Source organism: Lepus europaeus, chromosome 7 (genome assembly GCF_033115175.1).
Source record: "Lepus europaeus isolate LE1 chromosome 7, mLepTim1.pri, whole genome shotgun sequence".
In the NCBI taxonomy this organism is placed as follows: Eukaryota; Metazoa; Chordata; class Mammalia; order Lagomorpha; family Leporidae; genus Lepus; species Lepus europaeus.
This window is the reverse complement of record NC_084833.1, coordinates 62,834,757-62,851,496: the sequence shown is the minus strand read 5'-3', so window position 1 is coordinate 62,851,496 and position 16,740 is coordinate 62,834,757. Positions and strand designations below refer to the sequence as shown.

Here is a 16,740-nt window from a genome sequence, read left to right as displayed (position 1 = left end):
AGGAGGGCGCCTCCTTGTGAGCCTGCCTCCGCCCAACCTCATCTTGGCCTTGAGCCTGGACACCTGCCGGCTCACCTGCCTGCCTGTGGCTCCTGCACACACAGCCTGCTGCCTTGCCTCCCTGTCTTTTCCCAGCCTGTGTCCTGCACTTGGGTGTTCTCCTGTGAAATAACTGCCTTTCTCAGAAGCCACAACTCAGGAGTCACCCCACCTACTCCAGGAAATTTCCCCTGACCCTGGCCACGGCCCCAGCCACTCAGCTGATCCATGGTATACTGAAGCAGATCGTGCCTGCTTGCAAGGGCCAGCTGTTAAACACACAGGGATTTTGCAAAGGAGCTGACCTGGTGGTGGTGGTTTGAAACTGGGCCAGAGCGGAAGATCTGCACCATGGCCATGGCCAGTGCCACAGGTAAGGGGCTCCCTGCACCACCCCCCCAGTTAAATGGTTTAACGTTGCCAGCTCATGACTGGCTGCCACTTGAACCAGGAGCACAAGGATGGGACCCACGAGACTTCCCTGTGCCCAGCACAGCGCTGAGCACTGAGGCCAACTGGCTTTAAGGTGGGGGTGATCTGGGCTCTGGGAAGGGGACCCCTGAGTGAGACACCCCCTGAAGCAGCTGGGAGGAAGGCAGGTGGCAGAACAGAACAGGTCAGAAGGGCCCTCGTGTGGGCAATGAAGGCTTCCCAGGCCACACCCCCAACCCCCGACAGCAACAGGCCACGGCCCAGCAGGCAACATAACCTTTAGTAGAAGTCACAGCCTCGAAGTAGTTCCCAGCCCTGGGGAGTCCCCAGATGTCCATCCCTTGGGCTTGGGATGCCCCTCGGGGCTGAGCCCACCGTGGCACCCAGCCCTGCTCCACACCACAGTGGGCACTCAGTCCTGACCACTTACCCAGGGGAGCCCAGGCCCTGTGCCTGCTGCGTGACATTGGTAAACCACCTCCCTCTCTGGGCCTGATTCTGCATCCGACTTCATTAGGCTGGAGTAGTGTAGCAGGCGTGGCCAGCTGCTAGCCTGGAAGCCAGGTGGCCGTGGCCTTTCTCGAACACTTATTTGAGAATGTGCAAATGATGACTGGGGGCCACAGGGATGGGTGACTCTGCCAAGGGACAGACCACAGGGTCATCACCCCCAGGATGACCGGCCTGGGTTACAGATGGTGCATCTCCCACCTGAACAAGCCCTGGTCTCCCACGACTCCCGCCCTGGACAGGTGCACAGCCCGAGGGGCTCAGGGCCTACAGCCGGATGTCCTTAGTGTTCTCGCCACCGCCCGCAGCACACGCCGTCTGCCGTGTGGCCTCACTGCTGGCTGACACATCTGCTGTCCTCTTGGTATCTGTCCTGTCGGATCTGCGCAGGCCCAGCCTGCGGCGGGCCCGGGGCTCAGGGCTGGGGTCTGTGGGCGGCTTGGCATCGCGGGCAAAGCGCACGAGCCTCTGGCCAGCCAAGAAGTAGAGCACAGGGTCGAGGCAGCTGTTGGCACTGGCCAGCGGCCGGGTGACCTTGTAGGCCATGTTGATGGCGTTGAGCGTGTGGCAGCTGAGGTCCAGGGAGCGGAAGGAGTAGTAGAGGGTGCGGGTGACGTGGAAGGGCAGGAAGCAGATGGCGAAGACGGCCAGCACCACGGCGATGGTGCGCACCGACTTGCGCTTGGCCCGCGGCAGGCCCCCCGTGGTGCCGTAGGCCGGCCGGAGCAGCCGCCGAGCCATGAGCACGTAGCAGACCAGGATGACGGCGAAGGGCAGGGCGAAGAGCAGGCCCAGCATGACGGAGCTGTAGGCCATGAAGCGGCCGAACAGCTCAGGCGCCGAGGTGTCGTGGCAGGTGACGCGGCCCCCGCGAGCGCTGGTGGTGACGAAGTGCAGCACGGGGGCCTGGCAGGCCAGCACCAGCACCCACACGGCGGTGGCCACCCGGCGGGCGTAGCGCGCCCGGCCCCAGCGCAGGGAGAGCAGGGGCCGCAGCACGCCCAGGCAGCGGTGCACGCTGATGCACGTGAGGAAGAGGATGCTGCAGTACAGGTTGGTGTAGAAGAGGAAGCGCACCAGCTTGCAGAGCACCGCGCCGAAGGGCCAGTGGTCGCCGCGGGCGTAGTAGTAGACCAGCAGTGGCAGGGAGGCGGCGTAGAGCGCGTCGGACACGGCCAGGTGGAACATGTAGGTGGTGGAGGCGTTCCAGGTCTTGAGGCGGCACAGGAAGATGTAGAGCGCCACGACGTTCAGACACAGCCCCAGCACGCACACGGTGCCGTAGGACACGGGCAGCAGCACGTACTTGAAGTCTTCATTGAAGCGGCACTTGTAGCCCAGCTCATCCCCTTCCCACGTGCCGTTGGCAGTGCCATTCCAGGGGTCCGGGCCTGCTGCCATCGTCCTGCGGGGGAGGGAGGGGCGGTCAGGGCCAGGGCGGGGCTCGGTGGGCAGGCCTCCCGCACCCACCTGACCAGGATCTCTCCCTGGGCCCTGGGGCCTGGAGGATGCACGAGACCCGGGGGTGTGAGGATCATAGAATCCCAAGGCTTTAGCATGTTCAGTGGGCAAACGGCAGCCCCAAAGCCAGCTCCAGCTGTTCCTGTAAATAAAGCATTTGCTGAACACAACCGTGCCTCCCCGTTTACAAAGAGTGGTGTGGTTGTAAAAACAGACGGCAGAGCTTGAAAACTGGACAACACTGACCCCTTGACCTTTTGACACAGTGTGCTGACCCTGCCTCAGGATCGTGGCTCCACCCCCAGGACTGATTCTGAGCCCTAGAATCTGAGGATGTGGGGGTCCCCCAGGCTCCAATTTCAGGCTCACGGGAAGGCACCAAGGAGGCTCACTGAGCGGCAGCATTCCCAGTGCCCACTGCCACGCGTGTCCTCTGAGCAGCAGCACCAGGCTCTCACCTGTGTCGGGGGGGGGGGGGGGGTGACGGGAGGGGCTCTGGCTCTGGGCTTGGTGTTTGGGTGTTTGAGGACGTTTCCAAGGGGCTCCCTCTTCAGTGACTCACTCTCAGCAAACGTTCCCTGGGCACCCAAGCCCGCAGCCTTCCTGCCTCTGCACACGGCAGCCCTGCCCTGCACCTGTGAGGCTGTGGACGTGCGGGGAACTCCCTGAGGGTCAGGGAAGTCTTTGGTAGAGATGGGCACACGGCGGGGGCGCTTCTGTGGTGGGGCAAATCCGGCTTCTCCAGGGCCAGCGTCCCCATCTGCCCATGCTGCCCTGGTAAGCCAGCACTGCACCCTCTGGCTCCGACCCCCAGGCAGACCTGAGTGGTGGTCCACCTTCTTCCTTCTCTCTCCCCCGGCCAATGTCAGAGGCAGGGGACAGGCTTCCTGGTCTGCAGGGAAAAGAGGTGCCTAGAGGTGCTGGGGGCAGGGTGGGCAGTGTGCAGAATGTACAGGGCACCTGTCTGACGCTGTGAGGGGCCGATGTGCTGCAAACCCCACTCCTCCTGTGCCCTTACAAAAGCTACTGACATGGATCTTTACAACATGGCTGGGAGCCGGATGGTCACTCCCAGCTTTGCAACCAAGAAGCTAAGACACAGGTCATGTCAGTCATCTGGGTAAGGTCACAGGACCAGCACTGGGCTGCAGCTCCATCCTGCATGGGAGGGGCCGTGGGAGGTGGTGAGCACCCTGTAACAGCAGGTGCCCAGGTGTGGGACAGTGTGGGCAGACAGAGGGGCAAACGACGTGTGAGTCCTCTCACCCGAGACCCTGGGGCCCTCCACTCCCTTAGCCCTGGCTCTGGCCTCCCAGCAGCAGTTTGGGGTCTGTGAGGTTGGGATAGGCAGGCTGAGGGGCACATACACCCAGGAGGAAGGGAGCCTGTACTGTCGACCCCCATCATGAACACAGATGGCCCCCCAGGGGGCCAAGGCAGAACTTAGGAGGGGAGGCAGAGAGGGGCTCCCGCAGGGCCACGTCGGGAGGGGACAGAGGTGGGGGCTGTGGCGGGCTGAGACCTCCTGCCCAGGATGGGCCCAGCGGTGCAGCACTCCCCTCGGCCCAGCACTGGCCTTCGCCTCTTCTTGCTGGAATGACTGTATCAGCCTCACCCCCCGCACACCTCCAGAGGGGTCTCTGTACAAAGCTGATGTCTTTCCTCCGTGGCTCCCACCCACCAGCTCTCCGGAGATGCGAGGCCTCGGCCTGGTCTTGTGGTTTTCACAGCCGGCCTCTGCCAGCCTCACCAGCAACCCCCCGCCCCCATTCCCACCCCAGCCTCACTCATGCTGCTCCTGGGGACCCACTCACACCGCCACCTCCACCTGCTGAAGTGACAGCCTGCAGCCTCAGCACGCCACGCCCGGTGACCAAGCCCCTGGTCCCCGGTCCCCTCTGCACACACAGTCTCCTTCTGAGCACCGCTTACCGCTGTGCCCCGCACACGGTCAGTACGCTGGGGCGCCGTGAGCTTCCTGCCCTGGCTCCCAGCGGCCTTTCCCAGAAACCCTGAGGCAGCTGTCTCAGGCCTCCGGCCGCAGGAGCCAGAAGGGGCCAACCAGGGCTCCACGGTGGCGAGGGGAGCAGCCCTGGGGCCCGTGCTGAGGCCAGGTCTGGGCATCTTGTGAAGGGCAGACCTCAGGGTTGCCTGGGCCGAGCCTGGGGCACGGCTCCCTGAAGGAAGGGGTGGGGGGGGTGGGGAGTGGTGGGGAACGGTGGAGAGGATTCAGCATCAGACAGGGGAAGTGTGGGGACGGACTGAGGCTGGGACCATTGGCTGTGGGGCTCACAGAGCTGCAGGAGCAGCAGGGCCCAGCTGGGAGATGGAGGTGTTTGGGGTGGGGGGCGGGGGCTGTTCCATCATGGACGGAGCTCAGCCTGGGAGTCAGGGAGCCCCGGCCCTGGGTTTGAGTCCAGCTCTGCTGCAGAATCCAGGAGACTTCAGGCGTCCCCCCCCGACCCCATCCCAAGCCTCGGACCCCCCACGGGGCAGAGTCCCCAGCCTTGACAATGCAGCCCCAGACCCCCAGGCTCCTGGCACGGCTCCAGCTGTTGCTCTGTCCTCAGGATTGTGGTCAGTGCGACTTCCCTTTGCACTCGACATCTCCGCGCTCCCTGGCAGCTTCCTGCCCAATGCTGACGGAGGAATCTCTGACACGGGGAAGGGGGTGGGGACTTCCCCGTCTCCCCAGAACCCAGCGAGTGGCCTCTTCCAGGCCAGCTGGGGCCTCCATCACCATGGCCCAGGGCCAGCCTGTCCCTCAGCCATAAGCACAACTTCTTGAGCCCCGAGTCCCCCACGTTAGGGAGCCAGCCGTGCCCCTAGCCCTCCCCTTGGGGCCGCCCTTGCTGCCTCTCCTGACCCCACCCCCCACCGGCCTGGTCCCACACCCCTCTCCAGCTTTCACTCAGCATCCAGCACTGGTGGGCTCTGCCTTGAGGAGCTGCCAGTCTGGAGAGGATGCGTGAACCCTTGCAGGGTCCCCCGCCTTACCTCAGCTGCCCTTCCTGGAAAGCCCTCCCCCAACCCTGTACCCCCTTCCAGCCAACCCCCGGGGCCTGGCACCGACACTCCCCAGCCTCACACCTGCTCCTTGGAACCTTCCTCGGCCTCGCTACATTGTCCCCACTCCCCAGTGCATTCCAGGGGCTCCTTGAGGGTTGTCAGCCAGCAAGAGGCTGGAGCAAGGCGGCTGTTACAGAACAAGGGACATCAAGGATGAATGAGTGGAGCCAGCACCAGGGGCCGCGGGAGTGCCGAGGTGCCGGGCTTGGGGAAGCCACCTTCCTTTCCCTCACCCCTCTGAGGCCTCCCAGAGGACAAGGACCATGAAGGTTTCTCGGCAGCTGACCCTGGGTGGCCAGGAGACAGCTCAGGCCTTCTGGGGGCCCAGCCCACCTGGGTCTGTTCCTGCCCCAGACAGATCCATCTCTTGGAGCTGCAGGGACCCAGAGGACTCTGCCCCTGTCAGGACAGGCCGGGGAGGGGTTGGGGCAGAGCCTCGGCTCAGGCATCTGCAGACGGCTCAGGTGCCTAGGGCTGGCCGCATGCATCCATCTGGCCCATCTCAGGCTCGGGGCATGGGTCAGTTCCCTATCCTGGAGCCTGTCCACCACCCCTGCTCCGAGGAGGCCAGCCATGGGCCAAGCAGCTTCCACATGGCCTCTCCATTTGATCTCCTGCCCCACCTTGAAGGATCTACTGCTATTCAAGGTCACGCTGCCAGGAACGGGAAAACTTGACACCCAGTGCCGTTCTGCTCCAAAGCCTGGCTGCATCCCAACCTGGGATGCAGGACTGGACCAGCACCTGCCTTGGAGCCCCTCGATCTAAGTGCAGTTCTGTGCACGCACAGGCACAGCGTGCATGCACCCGCCCCAGGCTCCCCGCCCATGGGCCTGCCCTTGCACACCTGTACCTGACCGGCCCTTGTTCTCGCTGTCAGGATGCTTGGTGCCGGCTCAGGTTCCTCACTCATGAATGCACCCGCCTGGACCGGCTGCAGGGAACTCTGGAAAACAGGAAAAACAGGTCCCTCAGCCTCCTGCCACACCCAGCCTCCAGCACTTTCCAGGGCAGGCAGTGCCACTGCCACTGCCACAGGGGGCTCCCACAAATACAGGGAGTGGAGACAGCCAGGGGTCAGGACCACAGGGAGCCGGCCAGGCCCAGGCCTTCCAGGGCCTCCTCCTCTCTCCAGCCTCAGCCCTACAGAGGCAGAGATGTGACCTGGTGTCTTTGGTCCTGGTCGCAGCCCCCTCTGCCCACATACACACGCCCTCAGCCACCCACCCCCAGCTCACGTGCTCCCAGGCTGGGCTGTCCACAGGCTGTCTCCTGTTGCACAGCGGGTTGCCCTGGGGAGCTGAGCCAAGCTGCCCATGTCTGCTTCCTCAGTCCTGGTTCTGTGCTTCGTCTCTACAGCAGGGAACGGTCCATACCCTCCTTGCACTCCCAGCATGCATCTACAGGACTTCTGCCAACACGCTCAATTCCTCGGCCAAGCACCCCTCCACAGTGTTAGAAACACACAAGGCACAGATGCACAGGTCCACGGGGTGCACACAGTCCCACGCAGACCAACAGGCAGTGCGCGCACACGCAGTCCCGACCATCAGGCCTTGAGCAGCCTTCAGAAACCGCCCACACCAAACTCCCATCTGACAGAGGTGGAAACTGAGGCACGAGGCCTCACAGGAAGGCAGAGAAAGAGCCAGGATTAGAACCCAGGATGCCTGAATGCGGGCCCCGGTCCTTGCCTTGACTCACGTCAAGCAAAGGGCTTCAGGGATGGATGGGTGCCTAGTGGTGGCCCCCTCTGCATGGGCAGGTCCCAGCACCCACCAGGACCCCAGATGCATCATGGGAGGAAAAGAACACCTCCTTCTGAACTGGCTTTTTATGTCCGCTTCATTTCCTGAGAATGGGGAGTGGGATTCGGGACAGCTGAGGCCAAAGTGGGGTGCACAGGGAAAGCACTGGGGATGAGGATACAGGAGCTGGGGCCACCATCTGCTGAGTGCCCTGTGCCCAGTGGGCCCAGGTTGACCAGGACCAGCACATGGGTGTCCCTGCCAGGGTGCTCTGGAGTCCAGGGACAGGGTGGCAGAACCCCACTTTCCAGCCCCGGCTTCTCTCCCTCCAGCAGGAGAGCTCCCAAGCCCTTCTCCCTTTTCCAAGGGAGCCTGCGCCTCCTTCCAGCCCCAAGCCTCCCTTAGAGCCCTGACAACCTCCCCCTCTTTCAGAGCTGGCACCATCACTCACCGCTCAGCCCCGGGAGTTCTGGAGGCACCGCACGGCCACATCACGCAGCCTTAGGCCCGACCACCAGCCACTGCAGAGCCTCCTCCCTGGCCTCCTGGTCCCCGGATCTGCCTAGCCTTCCCGCCTTCACACTGCAGCCCAATGGTCATCCTAAAACACAAATCTGACAGCAGCTGCCGAGCTCTAAACCCTGCCACAGGGGGCTGGTGCTGTGGCGCAGTGGGTTAAGCTGCTGCCCACAATGCCAACATCCACATGAGCGCCAGTTCGAGTCCCAGCTGCTCCATTTCCATCCAGCTCTCTGCTAATGTGCCTGGGAAAACAGTGGAAAAGGCCCAAGTCCTTGGATCACTGCACCCACGTGGGAGACTCAGAAGAAGCTCTTGGCTCCTGGCTTCAGCCTGGCACAGTCCTAGCTGATGTGGCCATTAGGGAAGTGAACCAACAGATGAAAGATCTCTCTCTCTCTCTCTGCCTCTCTGTAACTCTGCCTTCAAATAAGTTAATTGATTAAAAAAAAAAAAAAGACTTCCACAGCTCTCTAGTGCTCCTAAGCTGATGTCCAAGCTCCTCATCCCAGGACTCCAGGACTCAAGGCGCTGGCTGGTGGGCCCCTGCCACCCTCCCAGGAAGCCCACCCTCCCCATCTCCCATCTCAGCACAGCAGAAGCAGTTCCCATGGCTGCATCTTTGTGCAGGGACGTGCTCCCTTGCCTTCCAACACAAGAGATGGGCTGTGCCACTTCTCACCTAACCCTGGGACTCAGCGAGCCCACGGCAGAGCAGCCTTGGTGTGTCTGACCTCAGAAGCTGTCCGGCAGGGCCCTGGCCTCCCCACGGCTCTCCCTGCCTGGTCAGTTCTCTAGAGAAGTGTGCGACTGGCCAAGCCTGCCACCCACTCTTCTTGGTGCTTTCCTGGTGCGAGGCATCCATGATGGCTATTGCACCTATTTTACAGCAGAAAAACTAAGGCCAGAAACTGTAGCTCCAGTCTTACCCAAAGTCACGGGCAGAGCTAACCCCAGCATGCGGAGTATCGACCTGTGACCTGGCTTTGCTCCTCCCCCATCTGTGGCCCTGGGCTAGTGAGCCCAAAACCAGGGCTGCAGATTTTCCAGGGTGGTTAGACAGCATTCCATCTCCTCTGCTAGCATGGTTCTGGAATGTGCCACCCACTAAGCTGGCAGACCCTGTCCTGCGTGGTAGTGCACAGGGTCCAGTATTGCTCTGGAGACCCCCTGCTGCCTGTCCCTGCCAGGGATGGTGTGCTCAGGGGAGATAGAGGGCCTGGGCCCAGAACCAGGGAGGGCACGGGGCAGGTGGGAAATCCCGGTTCTGCCACTGTCAGCCATGCAGTTCTGGACAAGGCTCGCCACTCCAGAACCCCAACCTCACCGTCCTCGCAGGCCCCGACAGCACCCGCCCCCGAGGGTTGCTGGGAGAGTTAAGTGAGAGGATTGTGACCTCTCTACAACTAATTAAGAGGGTGAGATGTTGACAGGTGGCAAAGCCAGGAGGACTGGGGCATCCTGGGAAGCCAAGGGGGGCAGGAAACAGCATGGGAATTATAGGCTGGGGCTGCAGGCAGCAACGCCATGGCCAGGCTGACCACGGAGCAGGTCCCCACCCTGAAGGCCATCCTCAGGGGACAGGCAGTCCCGGCCCCCTGCAGGTGCGGAAACCTATCTATGCCTGTCCCTGAACAGAGCACGTGGGCACTCTGAGGCAGGTCCGACCCTTCCCCGATCTCAATGAACTCATGGTCAAAGTGGGGAGAGGCACACCCAGAAACCGGCAATGACATCTCAGGATGATCCGGCCTAAAGGAAGCCAAGGAGGCCCCAAGGAGAAATGGAGAGGTGGTCAAGGAAGGCTTCCCGGAGGAGAGGACACCTGACACTTGCACTTTGGAAGATGAGTAGGAGTCGGGTGGGTGTGGAAAGAGGAGGAGCAGAGAGCACAAGCCAAGGTGAGAGGGGGTGGGTACATTTGGGGAATTTCTCAGCACCCCTGTGGCTTCAGGGGCATGGGGAGAGCAAGGCGGGGCTGCTCAGGCTCAGGAGCTCAGAAGCCACCCCCGGCCCCTCCCAAATGTCCTCCGGGGAGCTGACAGCTAGCGGGGCCCCTGCTTCTGCACCACGGGCCCAGGGCTGGGCCAGGGAACAGCGGACGGGCACCCTCTGAGGGTATGAGCTGCTGCCGTTCTAGGGTGAGGCTCTCCTTCTTGGGGGCTCCTTGGAATCCTGGGGGCTGCTTGCTCAGGCTGAGCTCAGAGCATCCGATCAGATGAGCCAGGCTTGCAGACCTGGGAACTTGCAGGGGCTCCTAAGGAGGAAGGGCCATTGTCGAGGTCTGGCGTGGGGATCATTTTCAGTGTGGGGTGGGGCACCCCATCCCCAACCCCCGTTCCCTCCGCCCCCCAATGCAATGCAGCCAGCTAGGAGAGGAGCTAGAGAAGTGAGTGGCTCCCAGCCTCAGTGCCCGGGGCTCCACCCCTCCCATCACACCCAGACTCAAGAGCCAAGAACCCTGGGTTCAGCCTCAAATCCGGAAGCACCTGCTCACTCCTGTTCGCGTCAGCCCCCTCCCTCTGAGCCGTGTTGCACAGAGCTGTTCACTAGGAGTGGGTGGGGGGACAAGAGGGCGGGCAGGTGCTCTGGGATCCCAGGAGAACAGCGGGAGGAGGTTCCTGGGGAGGAGTTGTGCTCAGGTCGCAGGAGGTGCAGGAAGGGACCTGTGTGGGAGAACAGAGGACACAAGCTGGGGAAAAGACACACACGGAAAGCAAGCAGGGTGCGGGCTCCCTCGGTGCTGTCCGGCCCCCCCACGCTGGTTCCCAGAGCCCACTTCCAGGAGTCTCTGGTTCTGGGGGTAAACGAAAAATGCTGCTTCAATTCAGTTACTCGCAGCTTCCGATTCTCAGAACCACGGAGAGTAAGGCTGCGAGCCACACGGTCCTAGCAAATGCTTGCCTGCGCCCACGAGTGCCTGGCTTGACACCCACGTGTGCTGCCAGCCCAGCAGGGCCCCAGCAATCCAGCTGAGGGGAGAGACACGGATACAGACACAGACACGGACCCAGCCCACGCGGTTGGTATGATCAAGGGAAGCTCAGGGGCCTTGGAGCTCAGGGCCACTCCTTTGCATCCTGGGAGGAGGTGGTCAGGGAGAGCTTCCCAGGGGAGGGGTCATCTGAGCGGGAACTTGAGAGGCCATCAGGAGTTTGTCAGGCGGACAAAGAGGCGGGAGGGCACTGAGGGCAGAAGGAGGCGTCACAGATGCGGTGGCGTGGCTCTGCGGCCCGCCAGGGAGAGGCCAGGGGTCACGTGCGGAGCGCTGGGTGGCATGGAACGCACAGGGGCCCGAGGAATTCACGTGGAAGGGCTCACATGCCAGGCTGTGGAGCTGGCCCCGTCTCTGACGACAATGGAGTGCTTCAGAGGAAGGTCACGGCCACAGTGACCTTTACAGCGATGGTGCCACCAGGGAGGCGTACGGAACTGGGCGGTCTGGAAGGGGAGAGACTAAACACACAGCGGTGCCATGCGAGGTGCGAGGAGCTGACCTGGGCCCTAAAGCAGCCTTGCCTGCCACAGCCCAGCCACGGCAAGGCGCCTCGTCCTGCAGGCTGGGGCTGGCGGAGTGAGCGCTCACCAGGAAGCCGCGTCAAGCCCAGGCAACCCCCTCATGGGGCGGAAGGGCACACAGCCTCACGGGCCCCAGGAGGCCGAAAGAGTCCCCGCCCCTGCCTCACGCCAGTGCCCGGCTGCTCCTCTGGGGAGCTGCAAACACAGGGCAGAAGGCCATGCAGCTGCCCAGCAGGGACTCCAGCTACTCATCCCGGACCGGGAGTGACTCAGGCCTAGGAGACGGGACAACAGGGCAGTGGAGGAACTCTGCCCAGGAACCCCCCGGGGCTCTCCGAGGAGCAAAGCCCTCCTCTCGCACAGCACGCCCACGCCCTCACTGGCACCTGCTCTGGGCCCAACCGGTGCCGGGTGATGGGGATGGCCTGGTCTAGTCCCGCAACTGCCCTTAGGAAAAGAGGTCCCCATAGCACCCACCCCCGCAGCATCGGGCAGCAGGAAGAGGCCAGGCTGAGGACCAGGAAGCCCAGATGGGCCAAAGATTGCGCCCAGCAAGGCAGTGCGAGGAGAGGAGAGGCTTCATCCGGGCGCCTTGTGCGACCTTGGGAGAGGCACTGTGCAAGCCTCCGTCTCCTCCCCTGCACAATGGAGATGACCATTCCTCACTCCTGGGCTGCTGGAGGATAAAAAGGAGGACTTTCAGAAACGCTGAGCAGGAAGCTGCCCCTGCAGAGCGGGCACGGGGGGGAGACGCTCAATCATTGGGGCAGGCACGGCGGTGCAGCGGGTGAAGCCGCCACTGGGGATGCCAGCATCCCATACTGCAGCACTGGTTTGAGTGCTGGCTAGTGAGTTTTCAATCCAGCTTCCTGCTAACATGCCTGGGAAGGCAGCAGAACATGGCCCAAGTGCTTGGACCCCTGCTACCTACACAGGAGACCTGGATGGAGTTCCAGGCTCCCGGCTTTGGCCTGGCCCAGCCCTGCCTTGCCTTTGTGGCCATTTGGGGAGTGAACCCATTGGTGCACTGGAAGATCCCTCTATTTCTGTTTTTTCCTCTCTCTATGTCACTTTGCCTTTCAAATAATTACATAACTCCAGCAAGGCGCTGTGGTGTAGTGGGTAGAGCCACTGCCTGGAGTGCTGGCATCCCATATGGGCGCTGATTCGAGTCCCAGCTGCTCCACTTCCAATCCAGCTCCCTGCTAATGGCCTGGGAAGGCAGTGGAAGATGGTCCAGGTGCTTGAGCTCCTGCTTCCCATATGGGAGACCCAGAAGAAGCTCCTGGCTCTTGGCTTTGGTCCGGCCCAGCCCTGGCTTTTGCAGCATTTGGAAATGAACCAGCAGATGGAAGATCTCTCTCTCTTTCTCTCTCTCTCTCTCTCTCTCTCTCTCTCTCTCTCTCTTCCTCCCTTCTTCCATCTCTCTCCCTCTGTATCTCTGTAACTCTGCCTTTCAAATAAATAAAAATCTTTAAATAAATGACTGTTTTTAAAAATCCCCGTCACTAGCACAATCTCTGCTATTGCTGCTGTGCCATGTTGTCTTCAGAACACGTTTCCGCCTCTGGGTGTCACACGCTCCCCCTGCGCATTGCTCTTTAAAGCTCTTCACAGCTTACAACGCCCTTTCCTGGCCACGGTCCTAAGAACCCTCGCAGCAGCTCTGTGTTCAAAGAGGCAGGATCATATTCCCAACGTACAGATGGCAAAGCTGATGTTACAGAGGCACAATGGCCACAGCCATGAAATCAAAGCTCTCATGAGGTCACTCTCTCTCAACCAGTCCTCGGGGGACCCAGGGACTAGCCTGGGAGCCTCGTGTGTCCAGCGCAGGAGGGCAATGGGGAAGGAGAGGCCACAGCTTCTCTCCGCAGCCCAGCTAGGCCGACCCTGTGAGCAGCGCCCGGGGCAGCTCAATGCAGGCCAGAGACAAGAGTGACAAGGGGTTGGCACTGCAGCACAGCAGATATAGCGGTGCCACGTGACCCTGGCAGCCCATTCGGAGGGCTGCTCTGCTTCTGATCCAGCTCCCTGCAAATGCGCGCCCGGGAAAGCAACAGAAAATGGTCCAAGCGCTCGGGCACCTGCCACCCACGCTGGAGATCCCATTTGGGGAGTAAACCAGCAAATGGAAGATCTCACGCTCTCTCTGTCACTCTGCGTTTCAAATAAAAACTTTTTAATTTAAAAATCTTTAAGATAAAGCAAGAGCGAGACAAGCCCTGCACGCCAGCCCCCTACCCCCACCTCAGGACCTCACTGGTGCTGACGTCCTTTCAGAGCTGGCAGGGCAGGGGCACCCAGCAAGTTGGGGGCAGAGCTAGAAGAGGATCCGTTGCAAGGTTGCTTGGCTCCCGTGGGGATGGGAGAGTCCTAAGGGTCCCCAGATTCCACAGAAGGAGCATCAGAGGCCTCAGGGGAGGGAGCCTGGGCCTGGGGGCCAGGGCCGGCGTGGCTGGGGTGGCCTGGCCCCACCTGCCGCAGCACTTCTCAGGTCCTTCTCCCTCTCCCCCTCCCCCGATGCACAGAGGCTTCTTGAAATGCTCTCTGACCACGATTCTCCCCTGCTCATCCGTCCACGGCTCCTGACTGCCTCCCGGAGAATCCAGGTTTTCAGCTTGCACCCCCACTCCAAGCGGCCCAGCCCACAGTGCTCCGGCAGCCTGTGCCGCCCAGCAGATAAGTTCGCTCCCGGTTCCCCGTCTTTGTAACGGCACGGAGCTCGGCTGCAGGCAGCTCTTCAGCCGTGGGAGGCAGGGTAGAGGGAGCGCCCCTGCTCTCTCAGCTCTGCGCAGCGTGCTGGCAACACAGAGGCGGGTGAGGGCCAGTCTCTGCCCTCCCGGAGGCCCTGTACCTGGCTCAAGGGACACAGATGATAGACATGGACTGTGACAGTCCTGGGTAGGAAGGACCAGAGCTCACAGCACCAGAAGAGGCTCCAACCTGATGGGGGTGATCAAGGAAGGCTTCCTGGAAGAGGGGGCATCTGAGCAGGAGGATGAGAGCTGGAGGGCCTATCAGGCAGTGGGCACAGAAGATAATGTCCCACGCCAGAGGCAGGTAACAGCCTCGTGTGCACCAGAGCAGAGGTCACCTGCTATTACTGCAGGGTGCAGAGTCGCCAGGTCATGGCCAGAAGGGTTGGCAGGCTGAGGGGTTCTTAGTGGTCATGGGGCGGGGGCACAGAGTGACGCCCGTTTCTGGAGGCTCCTTCCAGGGAGTGACACCTGTGTCCCCACCCCCAAGCTGCAGGCCGGCCCAGATGGGCACTGGGGCTGAACATGAGCCCTCAGCTTCTGTGTCATTATTAACATCCGTGTTATTATCATTCCCTCCTTATAGAGCAGAGTCCCATGGCGGGTACTCGAGGCTGGAACACAGGTCTCCAGGGCTCTGCGGTAGGCAGAACCTCCTTCCTCCTCCCCCTCCCCCAAAGCTAACTGGCACCTCCTCGGCCTCCCCCTACCCTCAAAAGCTCACCCTCATTCCACCTTGGGTCCCAGACCCTCCGGGCAGGGGCTCAGGGAAGCCAGGGGCCCTATGTTGAGAGAAACAACAGTCCTGGCCCCACAGGTCCCTCCCCAGCAGGGCCTGGCCCTTGGGAGCGCTCTTGGAGAGTCCCAGATCTGCCACTGGCAGCCCTAGTCCCGGCGCGGGCTTCTCTCCTAACTGACCCTTCCCACAGCACCTGCTGCGCCCCGCCCCTGCCCCCAGCCTTAGAGACGCCCAGGACGCGAAGGCCACCCAGAGTGGACCCCCCGCCCCGGGGGCGGACCAGCGCGCAGCGCGGCTCCCACAGCTCTGGCCCCACTCCACACCGGCGCCCAGCCGGAGTGCGCACACACACTCCAGTTCCACAAGTTCAGCGGCGGCCCCGGGGGCGCACGCACCCAGCGGCTCACATTCGCACGTGCCAGTGCGCGGGCCCGTGCTCTCGCTCCCGGGGTAGCTGTCCCCACTCACCGAGGTCGGCGCTCCCGGGGACACCAAGTTCGGCCGCCGTCCCACGGTGCGCTCACACCACCCGCGGCTCGGAACGGCGCCCCGGGGACCCGGCGCTCGCACGCGGCTTGCTCCCCCTCTGCGCGAGTCGGCACCCGAGCCGGGTTCACCGGCCGCGTCCCCAAGCTGCGCCAGCCAACCTCTCCCGGGGTCCCGGCCCCGGCGGGCCGCCCGGGGTGCGGTCGCCGCAGCTCGGAGTGGCTGGCACCCGCGTCCTGCCACCACCGCCGCGGGACCCAGGCGCCCGGGAGCCCCGCGGCCCCCCGACCCGCCTCGCTCCCCACCCGCGGCCCGGCCGGGCGGGGGACAGGGCGAACTCTGGACGGGCCCTGGCGCCGCCCCACAACCGCCCCGGCAGACACCGGGCCACCCGCCCCGGGACGCCGCCCAGCGCCACCGCCGCGGGGTCAGCGCGTCCGCAAGGGGCGCTGCGCCGGCAGGGGTTTGCCCAGCGCCTGAGCAGCCCCTGCCGCTGCCCCCGTCGGGCCCGCCTCAGGCCCCATCTGACCGCCGCGCCCCTCCTTTGCTTGAGGCTGCGGCTGGGGTCTTTCGCCACCGCCCTGGGCAGGAAAGCCGAGCGCCCGGCTCCGCAGTGGAGGAGGGACCCTCCGGTGTTCCCGGACCCTTTCTGTATCTCCCTTAGAAGTTCCCTGAACATTCCTATTTAATGAAGAAAGAGGGGCGGCGTCGGGGATGCCTCCCCCTCTCCCCAAATGCTTGCAACAGTTTGGGCTGCTTCTCTGGTCCCACATTCTGAGTAGCTTCTCAGCTGGCAGGGCGCCCCGCCCCCCCCCCTTTCTGATCTGTGTGGGAGGAAGGCGTGAGGCTGCTGAGCCAGCTACAGACCCTTGTGAGAGCCCAGCTCACTTCTCGTCCTCTCAGGGCCACCTTTGCTGTGAAATGGAGCCACACACATCCTCCCGCCCCCCGTGTCCTGTCACAGCCGACTCCGAGTGCTCTGGGGCTGGACAAGGGCAGAGGAGCCCTCTTCCTGGAGCCAAGGAGCTGGGTCCTGCTGGGCTCCACATCACTCAACGGGACCTGGCTGCCAGCCCTGGGAGGGGCCCTGGGAGGGGCCCTGGGAGAGTGCTGGCTGCAGCCCTGCAGGAGCAAGCACAGGGTGAACGCTGCACCACCCCTGCAGCCTCCCTGGGCCCTTGTCCAGCCGCCTCCGCCTGTTGTCCAAGCTGGCCCGTGCAATTGCCAGGGCCCAGTGTTGCCAAAGTCCCAGCTTGGGGTCTCAGTATGGGGAAGTTCCCTTGGGCCCTGGAGCCCCAGCCAAGCTTCTTTTTCCACCTCCCTCTTTCGAGTCTCTACCATCACTACAGTCAGCTCAGGAGAAAACTCTGTCGATAGGAAGATGAGGCCCTGGCTGGGCCTTGGCTTCAGCAGACACCCCTTGCTGGCAGCTGTCTAGGGCTCTGCCCCTGCGTCCGTC

The 16,740-nt window shown here is 62.8% G+C and overlaps 1 protein-coding gene across 6 annotated transcripts; it reads right to left on the bottom strand.

The window, feature by feature from the left end:
- Nucleotides 1–731: 731 nt before the first annotated feature.
- P2RY2 (purinergic receptor P2Y2) lies at nt 732–15,598 on the bottom strand. Of its 6 annotated transcripts, XM_062196677.1 has the most exons (5): nt 15,264–15,598; nt 10,268–10,444; nt 7,711–10,035; nt 6,359–6,457; nt 732–2,386 (listed from the first exon to the last, which is right to left on the bottom strand). In XM_062196677.1, exon 5 carries the CDS (start codon nt 2,380–2,382, stop codon nt 1,249–1,251), a length of 1,134 nt encoding a protein of 377 aa, XP_062052661.1. In that variant the 5' UTR covers nt 2,383–2,386; nt 6,359–6,457; nt 7,711–10,035; nt 10,268–10,444; nt 15,264–15,598; the 3' UTR covers nt 732–1,248. The 6 variants fall into 6 exon arrangements, with proteins under 6 accessions (XP_062052661.1, XP_062052663.1, XP_062052660.1 ...); XM_062196679.1 differs by lacking the exon at nt 7,711–10,035; XM_062196676.1 differs by lacking the exons at nt 7,711–10,035; nt 10,268–10,444.
- Nucleotides 15,599–16,740: the final 1,142 nt, after the last annotated feature.

Coding starts and splice junctions, on each gene's coding strand:
- P2RY2 (XM_062196677.1), bottom strand. CDS start 2,382: ATGGCAGCAGGCCCGGACCCCTGGAATGGCACTGCCAACGGCACGTGG.